Source organism: Aquarana catesbeiana, linkage group LG04, assembly GCF_042186555.1.
Source record: "Aquarana catesbeiana isolate 2022-GZ linkage group LG04, ASM4218655v1, whole genome shotgun sequence".
In the NCBI taxonomy this organism is placed as follows: Eukaryota; Metazoa; Chordata; class Amphibia; order Anura; family Ranidae; genus Aquarana; species Aquarana catesbeiana.
The window spans coordinates 9,554,010-9,574,048 of NC_133327.1; the positions used below are offsets into that span (position 1 = coordinate 9,554,010).

At 50.2% G+C, this 20,039-nt stretch overlaps 1 protein-coding gene across 2 annotated transcripts in view; it reads left to right on the forward strand.

The window, feature by feature from the left end:
- Positions 1–20,039, forward strand: part of EIF2B4 (eukaryotic translation initiation factor 2B subunit delta) — a 45,987-nt gene that overhangs the window by 14,112 nt on the left and 11,836 nt on the right. Inside the window, exons 5-8 of one of the 2 annotated variants that reach the window (XM_073624818.1) lie at positions 14,176–14,255; positions 16,278–16,319; positions 17,464–17,555; positions 17,734–17,848. In XM_073624818.1, coding sequence (XP_073480919.1) covers positions 14,176–14,255; positions 16,278–16,319; positions 17,464–17,555; positions 17,734–17,848 — 329 coding nt within the window. The remainder of the gene's footprint in view (positions 1–14,175; positions 14,256–16,277; positions 16,320–17,463; positions 17,556–17,733; positions 17,849–20,039) is intronic. The other variant, XM_073624819.1, reaches the window with a different exon arrangement.

A 20,039-nucleotide genomic window follows, 5' to 3' on the forward strand; every position in this document is an offset into this window, starting at 1 on the left:
AGAAGGAAGAGCAAGGGGCAGACGGGGGGGGGGGAGAGAAGGAGGGGCAGACGGGGGGGGGGGGGAGAGAAGGAAGAGCAAGGGGCAGACGGGGGGGGGGGGAGAGAAGGAAGAGCAAGGGGCAGACGGGGGGAGAGAAGGAAGAGCAAGGGGCAGACGGGGGAGAGAAGGAAGAGCAAGGGGCAGACGGGGGGGGAGAGAAGGAAGAGCAAGGGGCAGACGGGGGGGGAGAGAAGGAAGAGCAAGGGGCAGACGGGGGGGGAGAGAAGGAAGAGCAAGGGGCAGACGGGGGGGAGAGAAGGAAGAGCAAGGGGCAGACGGGGGGGAGAGAAGGAAGAGCAAGGGGCAGACGGGGGGGGGGGGAGAGAAGGAAGAGCAAGGGGCAGACGGGGGGGGGGGAGAGAAGGAAGAGCAAGGGGCAGACGGGGGGGGAGAGAAGGAAGAGCAAGGGGCAGACGGGGGGGAGAGAAGGAAGAGCAAGGGGCAGACGGGGGGGGGAGAGAAGGAAGAGCAAGGGGCAGACGGGGGGGAGCGAAGGAAGAGCAAGGGGCAGACGGGGGGAGCGAAGGAAGAGCAAGGGGCAGACGGGGGGGAGCGAAGGAAGAGCAAGGGGCAGACGGGGGGGAGCGAAGGAAGAGCAAGGGGCAGACGGGGGGGAGCGAAGGAAGAGCAAGGGGCAGACGGGGGGGAGCGAAGGAAGAGCAAGGGGCAGACGGGGGGGAGCGAAGGAAGAGCAAGGGGCAGACGGGGGGGAGCGAAGGAAGAGCAAGGGGCAGACGGGGGGGAGCGAAGGAAGAGCAAGGGGCAGACGGGGGGGAGCGAAGGAAGAGCAAGGGGCAGACGGGGGGGAGCGAAGGAAGAGCAAGGGGCAGACGGGGGGGAGCGAAGGAAGAGCAAGGGGCAGACGGGGGGGGGGGGGGAGAGAAGGAAGAGCAAGGGGCAGACGGGGGGGGGGGAGAGAAGGAAGAGCAAGGGGCAGACGGGGGGGGAGAGAAGGAAGAGCAAGGGGCAGACGGGGGGGGGAGAGAAGGAAGAGCAAGGGGCAGACGGGGGGGGAGAGAAGGAAGAGCAAGGGGCAGACGGGGGGGGGGAGAGAAGGAGGGGCAGACGGGGGGGGGGGGAGAGAAGGAAGAGCAAGGGGCAGACGGGGGGAGAGAAGGAAGAGCAAGGGGCAGACGGGGGGAGAGAAGGAAGAGCAAGGGGCAGACGGGGGAGAGAAGGAAGAGCAAGGGGCAGACGGGGGGGAGAGAAGGAAGAGCAAGGGGCAGACGGGGGGGGAGAGAAGGAAGAGCAAGGGGCAGACGGGGGGGGAGAGAAGGAAGAGCAAGGGGCAGACGGGGGGGGAGAGAAGGAAGAGCAAGGGGCAGACGGGGGGGAGAGAAGGAAGAGCAAGGGGCAGACGGGGGGGGGGGGAGAGAAGGAAGAGCAAGGGGCAGGGGGGGGGGGGGGAGAGAAGGAAGAGCAAGGGGCAGACGGGGGGGGAGAGAAGGAAGAGCAAGGGGCAGACGGGGGGGAGAGAAGGAAGAGCAAGGGGCAGACGGGGGGGGGGAGAGAAGGAGGGGCAGACGGGGGGGGGGGAGAGAAGGAAGAGCAAGGGGCAGACGGGGGGAGAGAAGGAAGAGCAAGGGGCAGACGGGGGGAGAGAAGGAAGAGCAAGGGGCAGACGGGGGAGAGAAGGAAGAGCAAGGGGCAGACGGGGGGGAGAGAAGGAAGAGCAAGGGGCAGACGGGGGGGGAGAGAAGGAAGAGCAAGGGGCAGACGGGGGGGGAGAGAAGGAAGAGCAAGGGGCAGACGGGGGGGGAGAGAAGGAAGAGCAAGGGGCAGACGGGGGGGAGAGAAGGAAGAGCAAGGGGCAGACGGGGGGGGGGGGGGAGAAGGAAGAGCAAGGGGCAGACGGGGGGGGGGGGAGAGAAGGAAGAGCAAGGGGCAGACGGGGGGGGGGGGAGAGAAGGAAGAGCAAGGGGCAGACGGGGGGGGGGGAGAGAAGGAAGAGCAAGGGGCAGACGGGGGGGGGAGAGAAGGAAGAGCAAGGGGCAGACGGGGGGGGGGGAGAGAAGGAAGAGCAAGGGGCAGACGGGGGGGGGGGGGAGAGAAGGAAGAGCAAGGGGCAGACGGGGGGGAGAGAAGGAAGAGCAAGGGGCAGACGGGGGGGAGAGAAGGAAGAGCAAGGGGCAGACGGGGGGGAGAGAAGGAAGAGCAAGGGGCAGACGGGGGGGGGGGGAGAATGAAGAGCAGGGGGCAGACGGGGGGGGGGGGGGAGAGAAGGAAGAGCAAGGGGCAGACGGGGGGGAGAGAAGGAAGAGCAAGGGGCAGACGGGGGGGGGGGGAGAAGGAAGAGCAAGGGGCAGACGGGGGGGGGGGAGAAGGAAGAGCAAGGGGCAGACGGGGGGGGAGAAGGAAGAGCAAGGGGCAGACGGGGGGGAGAGAAGGAAGAGCAAGGGGCAGACGGGGGGGAGAGAAGGAAGAGCAAGGGGCAGACGGGGGGGGGGGGAGAGAAGGAAGAGCAAGGGGCAGACGGGGGGGGGGGGAGAGAAGGAAGAGCAAGGGGCAGACGGGGGGGGGGGGGGGAGAGAAGGAAGAGCAAGGGGCAGACGGGGGGGGGAGAGAAGGAAGAGCAAGGGGCAGACGGGGGGGAGAGAAGGAAGAGCAAGGGGCAGACGGGGGGGGAGAGAAGGAAGAGCAAGGGGCAGACGGGGGGGGGGGGGAGAATGAAGAGCAGGGGGCAGACGGGGGGGGGGGGAGAGAAGGAAGAGCAAGGGGCAGACGGGGGGGAGAGAAGGAAGAGCAAGGGGCAGACGGGGGGGGGAGAGAAGGAAGAGCAAGGGGCAGACGGGGGGGGGGGAGAGAAGGAAGAGCAAGGGGCAGACGGGGGGGGGGGAGAGAAGGAAGAGCAAGGGGCAGACGGGGGGGCAGAGAAGGAAGAGCAAGGGGCAGACGGGGGGGCAGAGAAGGAAGAGCAAGGGGCAGACGGGGGGGAGAGAAGGAAGAGCAAGGGGCAGACGGGGGGGGGGGGGGGGAGAATGAAGAGCAGGGGGCAGACGGGGGGGGGGGAGAGAAGGAAGAGCAAGGGGCAGACGGGGGGGAGAGAAGGAAGAGCAAGGGGCAGACGGGGGGGGGAGAGAAGGAAGAGCAAGGGGCAGACGGGGGGGGGGAGAGAAGGAAGAGCAAGGGGCAGACGGGGGGGGGGAGAGAAGGAAGAGCAAGGGGCAGACGGGGGGGGGGGAGAGAAGGAAGAGCAAGGGGCAGACGGGGGGGCAGAGAAGGAAGAGCAAGGGGCAGACGGGGGGGAGAGAAGGAAGAGCAAGGGGCAGACGGGGGGGGGGGGAGAATGAAGAGCAGGGGGCAGACGGGGGGGGGGGGAATGAAGAGCAGGGGGCAGACGGGGGGAGAGAATGAAGAGCAGGGGGCAGACGGGGAGGGGGGGAGAAAGGAAGAGCAGGGGGCAGACGGGGGGGGGGGGGGGGAGAGGAGGAAGAGCAGGGGTAGGGATTGAAGGGCTGGGCTAGATGGGGGAGAGAATGCAGAGCAGGGACACATGGGGAGGTGTTGCGTGAGAAGGAAGCGGAATGTGAGTTGTTTGTGTGTTTAAAACGTTTGATTTCCTTCTAACATGCTGAGACACTGGAGACTGGTGTTTCTGGGGAGTGCAATTACCCGATATGCCTTCCAGGGACACACACACACACAACAAAGCCTCCTCCCAGCTGCTGCACAAAAAGTCTCCGCCGGCCTGCACTACACTTTTAGTGTAGCGCCAGTCTTATGGGGTGGACTGGCCTGGGGGGCAGGGTCCAGGAGGCAGATCAAGCTGACGACCCCTTACAGCGGCCGCACTGCTACCGGAACGAGAATACCGGCCGGTAGGCGTTGACTGGCCTGATGTTCAGACAGACCAGCGGCTGCATTTAGTACAACTGGCGGCAGCAGAGGGTTTATTCTTTGCGTTCTCACTGACCAATCTGAAGAGGACATTTAGGTGGTTTCCTTCCTGCTTGATAACTTTGAAGAGATATATAAAGTGGTTACGGGATTAGTTTCTGTGACTTTGAGCGCTAATGAATCTTACCTGTTTTCCTGGCATTGATGGGGTTAAATCTTGAGAGCTCCGGTGTTGGTGAAAATACCAGGCTTTTGTAGTCTTCTGGATGAGAAGTAAAGCTTGAACATATACTTTTTTTTTGCTCATGGTTTTTGCAACCTGCTGATTTGTCTTAAGTTTTTTTTCTATAGGAACATCTTTATGCCAGTTAATCCTGTTTTATTTAGCATGTGTAATGTGTAGCAAATGTATTGTAGTTAAACATACACAGATTAAAGATCGTTCCTTCTGTGTGTTGACATACTTTGATCTCCCGTGCCCTCCGCTGTTTACCGGAGCCATCGGCAGCGGCGGAGGTGATCGGGACCTGTCTGTGGCTGGGTATGGAGACGAGTGAGGGGAAGATGGCCCCCACCCGTCTCCATACCATAGCAGGGCGGAAGCAACGTCAAAACGTCACTAATGCCCATACGTCTTATAGGCACATTTTTCTGTTGTCATTTTTTTACAAATGACAATTTTTTTTTTATTTTTTTATTGCATTTATGTCCAAATATGAGATCTGAGGACTTTTTGACTCCGGATCTCATATTTAAGAGGACCTGTCATGCTTTTTTCTTTTTTTTTTTTGAAAAATATTTATTGGGTTTTATGACATATATAAGTACAGGACTTAGTGTTACAAAAGTCACAGAGTAATAAGCGTACATTCTATAAGTAGCATAACTTCCCATGGTAGTAAAAGTAAACTCTTGTCATATCCATTGGATCAGATGAGAAGTAGCAGAGAGACAAAAATAACATAAATATAACAATAAGAAAAATTAAGGGAAAGGGAAAATGGGGGGGTTCATGTTTGCCATCCCTTCAACATTACGGGTAGAATTTTTCTCGAGATACAAAATCTTAACATCTAAGTACTTTCAGGAGTGGAGGCAGCGTCTGACTAAACTCAAGAGGGTGGATGTCAAGGGGTACAATAAATTTATGGATAACCTACGGTGGGTTAAAAATAAAAGAATCTGGGGTGGGAGGTATTTTGAGTCGACCTAGGGAATTGGTGACATCATTTGTTAAGTACCATTTCGAGTATCGAAATGGGTTCATTATTTCGACCATAGCCTGCGGAGCGAATGTAGCTTCAATGTATTTCCTCCATCTTTTGAAGAAACGGGAAGTTGATCGGAAATTAAGGGTGATGGTGTCTAGCCTTTCTAGATTAAAAAGTGATGTTAAGGCTGTTTTGAACGTTGTTAGGGAAGGAGGAGTAGCTGATATCCAGTGAGACATGATAGTCCTGCGGGCCACTAGAAGACACAGGTGAGCCCAGTGTGGAATATTTTGTGAGACCCTCGTTGATGATGAGGGTGAAGGGAGTATGTTGAACAGGCATAGTAGGCGGTCCTTTGTGCACTGAAGTTTGTGGACCTCGTTGATATAGTTGATCACCTTAGTCCAGTAAGCATCGATCTTGTTGCAGTCCCAGAGTCTATGTAGTAACGTGGGTCGAGGCATGTTGCACCAGGGACATTGAGCTTGGGTGGGGTCTACCTTGTTGTAGCGGAAGGGGAAATAAGCTCTGTGAATGATCTTGAATTGCGTTTCCCTCCAAGATTCAGAAGAAGTAAGGTTGCGGATTGTCTTGTATCCCTCAAGGATTTTTTCTGGCAGAGATTCGTCACCCAAGACTTGTGTCCACTTTTGAAAGGGTCTGAGGGCATACTTCCGTGTTTGATGTTGTATAAGATAGGAGTAAATATTGGAGATGGAGTAGTTATTACTTTTGATGAGAGTATCAATGCAGGATGTTTCAAGTGGGTTGGTATGAGGACCAGAACATGATTTGAGGTAATTGATGAGTTGGTGATAAAAGAAGGCATGTGTTGGTGGTAGGGAATATTCCCGCATTAAGGTATGAAATGGTTTGAATTTGCCTGGCTTGTTGAGGTAGCAGGAGGAGACATCTATGAGGCCTTTAAGTTTCCATTGGCCAAAAGCTTTATGAATGAGAGATGGAAGGAACATAGGGTTGCCTTGTATTTTGAGGTATTTGGAGATGCTGGATGGAACTTTAAGCAATTTTCTGACTTCTCTCCATGCAATAACCGTATCTTTAATTATTACACTTGTTTTGAGGTGGGGGGGTAGTGTATTGGGATTAGAATGAAGGATGGCTGAGAGGGTATATGGGTGTACCATAGCCTCCTCCAAGTATAGGTTAGAGTATCTAGAACCACCGGTTAGCCAGTCTAAGCCCTGTCTAAGTAAACATGCCAGGTTGTAAAAACGCATATTGGGCAGTCCCGCCCCACCCTCGCCCTTCGGGAGACATAATTTCTGTAGCGCTATGCGAGGTTTTTTGAGACCATATAAAGGTAGTTAGGGCCCTCTGGATTTTTTGGATGTCTGAATGTTTAATCAGGAGAGGTATGGTCTGCATTGGGTAGAGCAGGCGCGCAAAGGACACCATTTTGAATAAATGGCATCTCCCAAAGAGCGAGAGAGGTAGGGACCCCCAAGCCTCCAACTCCTTTACAATTTTGGTTATCAAAGGGGGGTAGTTCAAAGAATATAAGGAGGATGGCTCACGTCCTATTTTAATGCCCAGGTATGTAATGTGTTGGTTGGCTATGGTCAAGGGGGATAGGTGTTTCCATTTACTGGAGAGATGGGGGTGTAATGGTAGGATCTCACTTTTGTCAAAATTTATTCTGAATCCTGAGCAGAGTCTAAAGTCTGAAAAAAGTCGTTTGAGTCTGTCAAAGTCTGTGATAGGGTCGGTGGAAAATAGCAGTATGTCGTCCGCGAATAGCGCCGAACGAAGAGTGTGGTTCTCTAGAGTGATGCCACTGATTCCATCAGCCGAATTTAGTATTCTGGACAGGGGTTCGATTGCTAGATTGAACAGGAGTGGAGACAGGGGGCATCCCTGTCTCGTTCCTTTTGTTAATGGAATCGTGTCCGAAATGAAATCAGGGGTGACTAGACGTGCGGTGGGGGATGCATACATTTGAAGCAAGAATCTCATAATCGGTCCTGAGAATCCAAATTGTGTCATCACTCTAAAGAGCCAGGAGAAACTGATGTTGTCGAAGGCCTTTTCCGCGTCTAATGACATGATGGCAATGTCTTGGTTGGGGTGAGTTTTGGCGTATTCTAGAGCCATTAAAACCTTACGGATGTTTAGGGTGGCCGATCTGCCCGAGACAAAGCCAGATTGAGCTGGGTGCAATAGAGATGGAAGTAAGGGAGCTATCCGTGACGCAATTATTTTGGACAAGATTTTGACATCAACATTTATTAATGAAATTGGTCGGTATGAGCCCGGTAATAGGGGGTCTTTCCCTTTTTTAGAGATTAATTTGATGTGAGCCTGTGTTCCCGTAGGAAGATAGGGCCCTCCGTCCCACATAGCTGCGTAGACTTGTTTTAAAGTATCAGGGATGAATTCTCTAGTCATTTTATAGAATTCAGCGGTATAACCGTCGGGTCCCGGGGCTTTGGCCGAGGCCATGTTTTTGATCGTGAACCGAATATCATCGACGGTGATGGGGGCATTAATCGTCTCTAATTGTGTGTGGTGGAGTTTGGGTAAGCGTATTTTGTCGAGTAGTAAGTCAGTGGTAGGTAAGTCAGTCGGGTCAGCTTTATATAGATTGGTATAGTATTCCACGAGTAGGTTGCTTATTTCAGCTGGGGAGGTGGTCAAAGACCCTGTCTTAGCTCTAAGAGCTGAGATACGGGTGGGATGTCTGGGGCCTGAGCACATCTTGGCTAGAAGCCTACCAGCCTTGTTTCCAAATCTATGAAAATGCAATTGGGAGTAAGATGTTTTGGCCGCTTCGTGTTGTTCTGCCCACAGGTCAAAGGTGTTTTTGGCCTGTCTCCATTTTTGTATGTTTTCTATGGTGCGATTTAACGTGAGCTGCTCATGAGCCTGTCGTAGGGCTTCGCTTGATTTACTATACTGTTGCTTGGCTTTCTTTTTAAACTGGGCTGTGTACGAAATTATTTTACCTCTTAAGAAGGCCTTGCCTGCTTCCCAGAACAGGTTAGGGTCCGTAATGTGTGCTCCATTAGTGGAGATGTATTCCTCCCAGGCGCAGTATAATGTATGTTTAAAGTCTTCATTGTCATTTAAATAGGAGGGGAAACGCCAAGTAGGGGAGGGAGATGAGCGAGCTGTTTGGGTGAGATGAATCACGATTGGGCTGTGATCTGAGATCACTGCGTCTTGTATGTCTGGTGCACTGATTATGGAGCTCAGGGATGGGGAGGCAAAAAAATAGTCTATACGTGAAAACGTGTTGTGCGGGGGCGAGAAAAAGGAATATTCCCGTTCCGTTGGGTGCATTAGGCGCCATACATCCTCAAATTGTATGGAGGCAATGGTTTGTGCCAATAGGGTGGTTGTACATGATGGGGAAGTACGGGTTTGTGTTCTGTGTGTAGGGGGGCCCGAACGATCAGCCAGGGGGGACATGACTGAGTTAAAGTCCCCACCCAATAGGTGTAACGTCTCTGGTGTAGTCAGCACCCATTTCACTAAGTCCTGGAAGAAGGAGGTGTCAGGAGAGTTGGGAGCATAAATGTTAGTAAGTGCTATGTATTTGTCATCTATGGTCAGAAGTAGAGTCATTTTTCTTCCCTCTGAGTCAACCTTGATATCTCTGACTTTGTGTTGTAGATTTTTATGCAGGAGGATAGCAACCCCTGCTTTACGTCCCACTGCTGGTGAGCCATATACAGAGCCCACCCACAATTTACGTAGACGTTGCAAATCGTCTGCAGCCAGATGTGTCTCCTGAAGTAGAGCCACATCTGCCCGGAGACGCCGCAGATGTCTGAGAATGGACATACGTTTGTTGGGGGAACGCAGCCCCTTAACATTCCATGAGACAAACTTTAGGTGACTCCCTGGTGTAGACTGTGACATAGTTGGCATTTGAAAGTGTTTTGGTTTAGGGGTTTGTATAGAAGCCCCTGAGTGGATGTATTATCTACCTCCTGGGAGCCGCCAAAGCGCCCCGGAACCCCTGAAGACATAGGAATTAGGCTGGCAAACATGAACTTAAACTTCTCTAAGCAACAATAATATGTAAACATTAGTAAGGCAGTATATCGTGTAAGGAAATACAAATCTCGAGTTGTGGACTTCTCTTTTTTCCACATGAGGTCTCACCTATCTAGCCAGCGTAGCTCCCATTGATTGCCAGCTCCTCAGCTAGGGGCAGGGCGGTGGCAACGGGGGGGTGGGGATAGGGAAGGTGAGGGAGAGGAAGGGGGAATAGGGAGAGGGGGGAGTAGGATAGGAAGGGGGGGTGGTCCGGGGGGGGATCTCCTGAGCAGGTAGTGCAGGCGTAAAGTAATCAATGGCGAGGTATACTGAGCATAGGGGAGAGCCCTCCTCTTAAAATTAGGCTTAAGTAGCCGAAAATTAGAAAATACATACAAACATAACATTTCAAGTGTCTTTGTAAGGGAAGGTTTCCCAGGTAATGGGGGGTTATGGCAGTTATTGATTAACATGACTATAACAATATAACGTTATAATTCTTAACTGTGTAACTTTAGCCACAGGCTGGAAGGGGTAGTGCTCTATAGGGAGCATGTACGGGAGTTTATAAAACCCCTCAGGAAGAGAAGAGAAAAAACATCTTCATCTTAATGATAAAGATTTTTATAGGAAAAAAAAAAAAAAAAAAAGAAAAATATAAAAGATGGGTTGATACTTCCCGTCCTAAGGTGACGATGCCAAAAGGGTGGTGATGTGGAGTCCACCATCAGTTCCTTCAACGATTCCCAGAACGGTCTTCCTGGTTGGTGAAGCGGCTGCGCTTATATGGAGGCTTGGTTGGGCTTCGGGGGTGTTTAGGGGGTCCATAGGGATGTTGTGAAGATGACGATGGTGACCCCTCTGCTGCGGCACTGTGTTCCATTTCGGAGCTTCTGTTAGTTAGGTAGGTCTCCGCCTCTTCTGGTGTATGGAAAGTGAGTTGCTCCCCTTCAGATGTTTGAACGCGGAGGACAGCTGGATAGGCTAGGGAGAATCGGATCTGATTGTGGTGCAGAGTGGAGCATACCGAGGAGAATGCCTTGCGTTGTTTCATTACCTCTATGGAATAGTCCGCGAAGAGTAGCAGTTTCGCGCCATCCACCACCAGGGAGCGTGTGCGACGGAATTTTTGCATTATGGCGTTTTTGTCGGCGTAGTTTAAGTATTTTACTATCACATGCCGGGGTTTAGCACGTGTGTCAGAGTATTGGCCCATGCGGTGTGCTCGTTCAACCGTACACGGTATGCGGAGGCCAAGTTGTTCTGGGATGGTTTTTGCACAAATGTTTGTAAGGTGGGAAGCTGGGATCGACTCTGGCAGTCCAATGATGCGCAGATTATTTCTTCTTGAGCGATTTTCCAAATCGTCCAATTTGTCCCATATGTCTCTGTGGGAAGCATTTATGCGTGCAAGTGCTGCAGATGAGGCAGTGCAGTCATCTTCTAATATTGAAATTCTTTCCTCCGTCTGGGAGATGCGCTGGGCCTGGGCCTGGAGTTCTATGTGCAACTGTTCAAGCCCCCTGTGTACCGCTGCGTCCACAGTGGCTGTAAGGGATGGCCCCAGAAGTTGAACTACTGCCTGGGCAATGTTGGCAGGGGATGCGGGGTCGGAATCTGTCACAGCTGGGGCAGGGGGAGGCTGTGGCTGCTGCTGAGGCCGCTCTGTTAAGTCCGGAGCGGCCGCCATCTTGGCTGATTCGTCCGCTGTGTCTCCCGCCGGCGGAGCTGTGGAGGGGGGCGAGGACAGCGCCCGAGCGTATGATCGCTCCACAAAGCGATCCATGCCTGCCTGGTATGAAGCGGAGGCGATGGGGGTTTCCCCGGTGCTGTGGCTGGCTTATATGCCGGTTTTGTGAGGAGCTGTGCGGGAGCTGGAGCCGCTTACCTCCTCCTCATGTGGCGCCGGAACCGGAAGTCTGCTTTTTTCTATTACAAGAGATGTTTACTTTCCTTGTAATAGGAATAAAAGTGACACATTTTTTTAATTTTTTTTTTAAACAGTGAAAAAATAAATAAAATGAAGTAAAATAAATAAGAAAAAAAAAAAATGTTTTTTAAAGCGCCCCATCCCGACAAGCTCGTGTGCAGAAGCGAACGCATATGTGAGTAGCGCCCGCATATGAAAACGGTGGTCAAACCACACATGTGAGGTATCGCCGTGATCGGTAGAGTGAGAGCAATAATTCTAGCCCTAGACCTCCTCTGTAACTCAAAACATGCAACCTGTAGAATTTTTTAAACGTCGCCTGTGGAGATTTTTGAGGGTAAAAGTTTGAGGCCATTCCACGAACGGGTGCAATTTTGAAGCGTGACATGTTGGGTATCAATTTACTCTGCATAACATTATCTTTCACAATATAAAAAAAAATTGGGCTAACTTTACTGTTGTCTTATTTTTTTTTATTCAAAAAAATGAATTTTTTCCAAAAAAAGTGCGCTTGTAAGACTGCTGCGCAAATACGGTGTGACAATTAGTATTGCAATGACCATTTTATTCTCTAGGATTTTAGGAAAAAAATGTATAATGTTTGGGGGTTCTAAGTAATTTTCTAGCAAAAAAAACTTGTCTGAAAAAGAGGCCTGGTTTTTAAGTGGTTAAACCCCCTTCCTAACCAGACCAATTTTTAGTTTTCGTTGCTCTCACGTTTTGAATGACAATTAGTCATGCAACACTGTACCCATATGAAATGTTTGTCCTTTTTTTCACACAAATAGAGATTTCTTTTGGTGGTATTTAATCACCGCTGTTTTTTTATTTTTTGCGCTATAAAAGAAAAAAGACCGAAAATTCTGTAAAAAAAAAAAAAAAAAAAAAAAAAAAAAAAAGCATTTTTCTTCATTTGTTAGAAAATTTTGCAAATTAGTAATTCTTCTTCATAAATTTTGGTCAAAATTTATACTGCTACATGTCTTTGGTAACAATAACCCAAATCGGTGTATATTGGTCTTTGTGAAAGTTATAGAGTCTACAAGCTATGGTGCCAATCTCTGAAAATTGATCACAACTCATGCACTGACGGCCGATCTCATTTCTTGAGGCCCTAACATGCCAGGAAAGTACAAATATCCCCAAATTACCCCTTTTTGGAAAGTCGACATTCCAAGGTATTTAGTAAGAGGCATGGTGAGTTTTTTGAAGTTGTAATTTTTTCCCACAATTCTTTGCAAAATCAAGATATTTTTTTAAATTGTTATATTAGCAGGTTATTTCTCACACACAGCCTATGCATAGCACAAATTACAGCCCAAAATACATTCTACTGCTCCTCCTGAGTACGGCGATACCACATGTGGGAGACTTTTACACAGCCTGGCCACATACAGAGGCCCAACATGCAGGGAGCACCGTCAGGTGTTCTAGGGGCATAAATGTCAAATCTAATTTGACTACCTATTACACTTTTGTGAGGCACTGTAGTGGTTGGGATGTGGCATGGATGAGAACTGATGTGGCATGAGTGAGCATGAATGGGGATGGATGAGCCATGAATGGGTACGGATAGGATGGCTATGCACGGATAAGTATTGCTGATGATGGATGGATGAGTATTGCTGATTAGGGATGGATGGATGAGTATTGCTGAATATGGATGGATGGATGAGCATGGATGAGTATTGCTGAGTATGGATGGATGGGTGAGCATGGATGGATGAGTATTGATGGCTGAATATTGCTGATTATGGATGGGGATAGATGGGATGGCTGAGGATGGATGGCTGGATGAGGCAGGAATTGTCACAGATCAGCGCTGTGGGCACGACAGATACAGCCCACAGCGCTGCTGCACCCAATCTCTCCCCTCTCCACTCACACTGTACCGATCGGTACAGAGAGGGGAGAGAGGAACCGAGTATGATACCGGTTTGTTTACAAGTGATCGCTCCGTCATTTGACGGAGGGATCACATGATAAACGGCCGCTGTCACAGATATTCCCGGGTGCGCGGGAGCGCGATTCTGGGAGGACGTCAGTGTACGCCCTCCCAGAGTTATCGAGCCACGTTGTAGCCGTCATTCAGCTATGGCGTGGTTGGCAAGCGGTTAAGCAGGCCGTACATCATGCAATTTTCTTTCCTGCAACCATGGGTTGCAGGGAAAAAAATTGCTTGTTTTCCCCCATCAACGCTGACTGTGGAGCTATCATGTTCACCAGGCTGGAGGGCGCGGAGAGATGTCCCTGTCGGGAGAACACAGTGATTTGCAGATGATAGGGCGGGTCTTAAACAGGAGGAGGTGTGGCCTTGGCAGGAAGAGGTGTGTCAAATTTAAATTAGGGAGTGCACGAGTTTAGTCAGGCCTAGGGCAGCACAAAACCTAAATACACTACTGAGTATCCCACCAGACTGCCAATCACACATCTAATGCCCCGTACACACGGTCGGACTTTGTTCGGACATTCCGACAACAAAATCCTAGGATTTTTTCCGACGGATGTTGGCTCAAACTTGTCTTGCATACACACGGTCACACAAAGTTGTCGGAAAATCCGATCATTCTGAACGCGGTGACGTAAAACACGTACGTCGGGACTATAAACGGGGCAGTGGCCAATAGCTTTCATCTCTTTATTTATTCTGAGCATGCGTGGCACTTTGTCCGTCGGATTTGTGTACACACGATCGGAATTTCCGACAACGGATTTTGTTGTCGGAAAATTTTATAGCAAGCTCTCAAACTTTGTGTGTCGGAAAATCCGATGGAAAATGTGTGATGGAGCCCACACACGGTCGGAATTTCCGACAACAAGGTCCTATCACACATTTTCCGTCGGAAAATCCGACCGTGTGTACGGGGCATAAGTCTGCTTTAGTCAGTCCCATGTAGTAGATCCCTCTTGTGCTCCTTCCATCCCTCGCACGGCCACCTTCCTACTGATGCAGCTTAGGACACCCAGACCTCTCTGACCCACCCCCTTGTGTCCTCTCCATGTAGAATGATATTCTGGTAGCAGCCTTGTTCCGGGAGGTTGTGATGGATCGCTCTGCTCCGTAGAAGAGTTGTGCCAGCTCCATTGTCTCCAATGTTCTCCATGGAAGGGGGCTGTACAGCACTTATAACATTTCCTATTTTTTTTTAGTGAAACGCCTCCCGGAACACATCCAGGTAGATGATCCAGCAGCCCAGAAGAAGCTGGCAAAGAAGTTGGAGAGACAGCAGGTAGGTGTGCGAAGGGGCTTTATTCCAGAGAAGAGACATGGGCTCATATACGCAGTACAGGCATGGGGCACAGATAGAGCTTCTACAAAGAAGCACCTTCTATGTGTGTGCTCACCCATGTCCATCCATGCAGTCCTTGTCCCCTCCAGAGCTTCTGAACACACAGGAAAGTGTGGGACCCACCCCAGCCCTAGGACTCTGGATGCATTGACTCCAACATTAAAAATCATAACTAAGAATTATGAAGGTAGCAACATTTGGATCATTATATTGAGTTTTATATTACATCTTACATGGCAACATAGAGAACTTAGTCACACTTTATGTTCATCATGATTATCTGTCATTTCCACAAGGCTCAATGGAGTCCCGAGTCTGGTGTTCCAAGAGAATATCAGATTTATTGAACCTTAACCTTTTGTTATTTATGTTGACCAAAGCTGTCCCTGTGGAACCAGCCAACTTTCGATCAGTGTATGGCCAGCGTAAAATGACCGGTCACCTGATGCACAACTTCCACAATGATCGATAGTCTCTAAAGTGAGCACCATTGGGAGCTGAAGATCAGCCCCATGATCATTACGGCATGGAACATGTAAGTTTTAGGTTACTGAATTAAGTCAGACATGAAAAATGACAGCTACAGAGTACAGTCTAGATCAGTCTTTCTCAACCTTTTCAACACAGAGGAACCCTTGAAATAACTTTCTGGTCTCGGGGAACCCCTGCTAAAAATTCCTATATCTCCAACTCATGATTCATTAGTGTGATGGTCAGTGGGAAGAATGCTCCTTACACTTGTGGTCACTGGAAAAAAATGACCCCTTTACAGATGACTGGTATCAGTGGGAGCTTATCTGAGGGGCAGAAACTGCTCGTCGCTCAAGGAACCCAGATTGAGAAACCCTGGTCTGGAGTCTTGGCAGGGGTCAATATACAATGAGTAGACAACTGGTGTGCCTGTGAGGAATAGTATGCTGTAGACCAGTGGTTCTCAACCCTGTCCTCAAGTACCTCCAACAGGCCACGTTTTGGGAATTTCTCTTAGATAATATAGCTGTCCAAAATACCAAGCCATTGACTCTGGTTTAAAGCACCTGTGCAAGATAAAGGAAAACCTGCAAACATGGCCTGTTGGGGGTACTTGAGGACAGGTTTGAGAACCACTGTTGTAGACCAGAGGTCTCCAAACCTTTTAAACAAATTGCCAGTTTGCTGTCCTTCAGACTTTAGGGGGGCCAGACCATAGCCCTCGGGAGTAGAAAATGTCCTGTCATCAGTGGGAGCAAACAATGCCAGCAATGCAAACAATCTTTGGCGTCAGTGAGAGGAATAGTGTCTCATCGGTGGTGTCATTGGGAGGAATTGTCCCCCATTATTGGTGTCATCAGACCCGACTGTTGGAGTCATTGAGAGGAATTGTGCCCCATAGTGGGTGTCATTTGGAGAAATTATGCCCCTTCTTTGGCATCAGTGGATAAAATAGCGCACCAAGGACTGGATGAAATCAAGCAAAAGGCTGTATCTGGCACAGTTTGGAGACCACTGCTGTAGACCTCAGGTCACCCCAATTCCTGCATCATCAGAAAGGCCAGAGTCTTACATTCATGCCTGCTGAAGGTTGTGGTTCCACTAGTAGGGAGGAGGAGCGACGGGGACGCTCTTTATGTGATATCTGCAGGTGCTGCTAGGTCTACACTGGTAATGGAAAGAGGCTTGGCGCCTGAACATCAGTGACAAAAGCTAGGCCTTGGAAACCTAGAGATGGGTGGGCTTCAGGCACAGAAGGGAAGGCCAGGCTTTGTAATTAACAGCCTAGTGAGCAGGCAATTGCAGCCTATGGTATGGGGTATAGAGGAGCTTCTGGTGGGCCAGTCTGTGCATGCCACATGACCATCTTCCAGGTGCCACTGAAAATGACTTTGAGTGCCTGCCCTGGCACGCATGCCTTAGGTTTGTCTTGGATCTCCGGTTCTTCCTGTAATGCCGCTAACGATAATTTTTTTTCCCGTTATCCTCCAGAAGACAAGTATTGGGACAGCCACGGCCCGCCATGGGCTGGAGGTTTGTGCAGCGTGGTTTGTGATTAGAGCTAGTGCCGTGTCTGCTGTGTGTGACTTACAAGAAGGGCAGATCGCTAATGTATTGTCCTCAAAAACAAAAGAGAAAACTGCACTTAGTGCAAAAAATATTAAACAATAACAACCATGGAAAAATAAATGTTGAGAAGCATTCAAAAACACATAGCTACAACCGTATAAAAAGCAAAAATTGTTGCGCTATACCTTTAAATTAATATAACATGCGAAAAATGTGTATAAAAGTCCAACATATCCAATATAATTGTATAAAGCATTATAACTTGTTTGGACATCAGCCATGCCCCTTGAGAAAGTCTTCTAGGACGAAACGTGACAGGGAGGAGCCCGTGCTGATGTCGGCATGCTGCTGGACTGAGCAGTGGCTGGGTTGTTTGTTTTGCTGCTTTATAAGTTTAAATGACAGCCTCTTACCAGAGGAACGGACCTTAAAGCTTCAGAGATCAGTTCACACACAATGTAAGTGCCTTTGGATGATTTGGAACCACCCGGCATACCAGCAGAGATCAAAGGGAATTTAGCTGTAGCCTGTACCTCCACTCGGCATGTCAGGATTACACCAAGGAAAACAAATAACAAGCTCCATAGTGTAAACCCGTTTTAACAGTTTATTAGCAACTTAGAGAGGTATTCACATGAAGCAGCAAAACAAACAATCCAGCAGAATGATGACGTCAGCACAGGCTCCATCCGGCATGTTTCATCCTAGAAGACTTTCTCAAGGGGCTGGCTGACCATGAATTGTAAGCGCAGAGAGTTCCACCGCTGAATCCTATATGGATTTGAACAGACCGCGAGCAGCTTGCCCTCATCTCTCTGTACAGGTATGGACAGGCACATGTATGAAGCAGAGCAAATGGCTTTGCTCTTTGTGTATTTTTATACTTGAAGTCACCCCATGGAGCTGAATGTCTTCCACTTAGTGCTCAGATATCGGTCTCTCCACAGATTGGAGGTGTCCTGTTCAATCGGGGTAGAGGGAGTCCATGCTGGGACTTTGCAGTGACTTAGTCTGTATTATACTCTGATTGCTGTGTGTGTAAGCCAGACAGGGGTTGTCCTGTACCCGGGGGTTGTCTTCTGATATTTATCTTGTTTTCTTGTTCCAGGTTCCTCTGCGGCAGGACTATGGGAACAAAGTCAGCCTGTTCTCTCATCTCCATCAGTACAGCCGAAAAATGCCCCTCACCCAGCAGCTGAGGTGAGTGAGTAGATGGTGAGGGCCCCTCCAAATGTGTTGCGGCTCCCCACCTCTTAGGGATGCCCCTTTGCTGATTGATCAGTTGTTTTGCAACGTTCTGGCTCTTTTCTTTCCTCAGTGGAGCTCTATAAAATGCCTTTATTGTTGTGATCTTAATCTCTTTTCTTCTCTCTTTCAGCATCCCGTCCTCTGCGATACACCCGTCCGTGGTGAGGCTTGGTCTCCAGTACTCGCAGGGTATTATCAGCGGCTCCAACGCCAGATGTATAGCATTACTGCACTGCTTCAAAAAGGTACACCCTCCTCAGTGTTCGCCTGATCCTAACCTCTCCCCATATACCTGCCCCGTCTTCCTGCCCCATCCAGGCTTAAATACCCAACCCTCACCTGCCAACCCCACCTCAGTCATAGACACCTACCCACTCTGAAACCCTACCTTCACCTGAATACCCCTCCACATTCCCAGATACTTACCCAAACCTTGTCCCAGATACCTGCCCCTCGCCTGCTAATCCCTACCAATTCTGGATACCTATCCCTCACCTGCCAACCTCTCCAAGTCTCAAATACTTGCCCCTACTCTGTCCCAGACACCTGCCACTCACCTTTTAACCCCTCCCAGCCTCATGAACCTGACCTTCACTTGCTAACCCCTGTTCAGTCCTAAATACCTACTCAGTCCGATACCTGCCAGCTCTTTCTAATCCCTGCTGCTTACCCCAACCTAGTGCTAAATCCCCAAACTTCACCTGCCAATATTTCCGAGTTCCAGATACCGACACTTCACCTGCCAATCCCTTTCAGCCCCAGATATCTATCCCTTACTTGCCATTCACTTCCTTTCTTAGATGCTTACCCCTCACCTGCCAATCCTTCCCAGACCCAGATGCCTACCTCTCACTTGCCATTATTTCTCTGCCAACCCTAGTCTCAGATATCACATGCAACCCTACCTTGTCCCCAGATACCCACCCCTCACCTGCCAACCCTTTATTTGTAACGGATACCTGTCTCTCAAATGTCAACTCCTTCCAGTCTCAGGTACCCACCCTTCACCTGCCATCCTCTTCTCAGTCCAGGATACCTGACTCTCATCTACGTACCTTTCTCCTTCCAAGATACCCCTCCCTCACCATTCTCTCTCAGGCCCTGATACCCTCACTCCCCTACCAACTCAGCCTCTCACCAGCTAATTATGAAGCGGTCACCGTTTTCTAAACCCCCCTCAACCCCCTCCAAAATCTTCACCCACCAATACCAAAAACCTGTCCACTTGCCTATCTTTCTCTTTCCCAGATATCTGTGCCTTACTTGCCAACCCTTCCCAAGCTCAGATACTCGCTTCTCACCTGCCAACCCCTACCCAGTCCTAGATAGCCACCCCAGTTTCCAATATCTGCCCCTTACTTTCCAAGTTCTAGTTACTTACCCCTCACCTGTCAACTGCTCCTAGTCCTAGATGCCTGCCCCTCACTTGCCAGTCCTTCCCAGTTCCAGATACCCACCCTTGACCTGCCCCTCACGTTCCCAAACCTTCTCTCTCCCAGATACTGGCCCCTCACTTGCTATCCCCTCCTCGGTGCAACCTTGTATAAATGACACTGCTAAAGGCAAGCACATGCAGCAGCCAGCCTCACCAGGCTCAGATGCCCACTTCACACCAGCCAACCCCTTTCAGTTGCTTATACCAGGGCTGGACAAATTTGCTTTGAATCTAGAAGTCAGCTAAAAAGGTTTGGAGCCAGGCACCTGGAACTTCATGTCTGAGGCGTCGGGCAAATGGAATTTGACAGCCCCATATAGTCAACAAAGAGACATTTCAATCCAGCAAAGAGATCCTCGTATAACAGAGACATCCTTATCCAGCATGGAGGCAGCCCCATCCTGCAAAGAGACATGCCAAAAACAGCTCAGCTCACAGGTAAAGGAATTGTACAGCAGCAATGTAGCGCCTACACATTCAATGGGCAGGCCGGTCCATGAAAGCTCCCCCCTTCCTCTTTACCTTCACCGACCAACTAAGCTCCGATCCTGCCTCATTGATGCAACATGCAGCTCTTCAGTCAGTTTGAGTGAGCCGTGGTCCACCGCCGCTCACCTGGCCCACCGCCGCTCACCTGGCCCTGATGCCCCCTCTGCCGCCCGCCAAACAAAGGAAGCTGTAGTGGAACTGGCAGCTTGGGACGCTGGGAGTGAGAGCACACAGCACACTCGGGAGTTCGGACAGTGGACGCGGAACAGTAAATGGGCTGAGGAAAGCCCAGGCGCCAGGATGCAATTTCTAGCCACAATTGCAATCTGGCGTCTGGAATTTGTAGAGCTCTGCCTTTATACCTTCCCTTCACCTGCCAACTCAGCCCCACAACAGCCAACTGGTCCCAGATAGCCACTCCTGAACTACCAACTTCTTTCAAAATACACACCTCTTCACCTGCCAACCCATTCATTTTTTGTCCTGTCCCTCCTGCAAATCTTTCTCGCTCC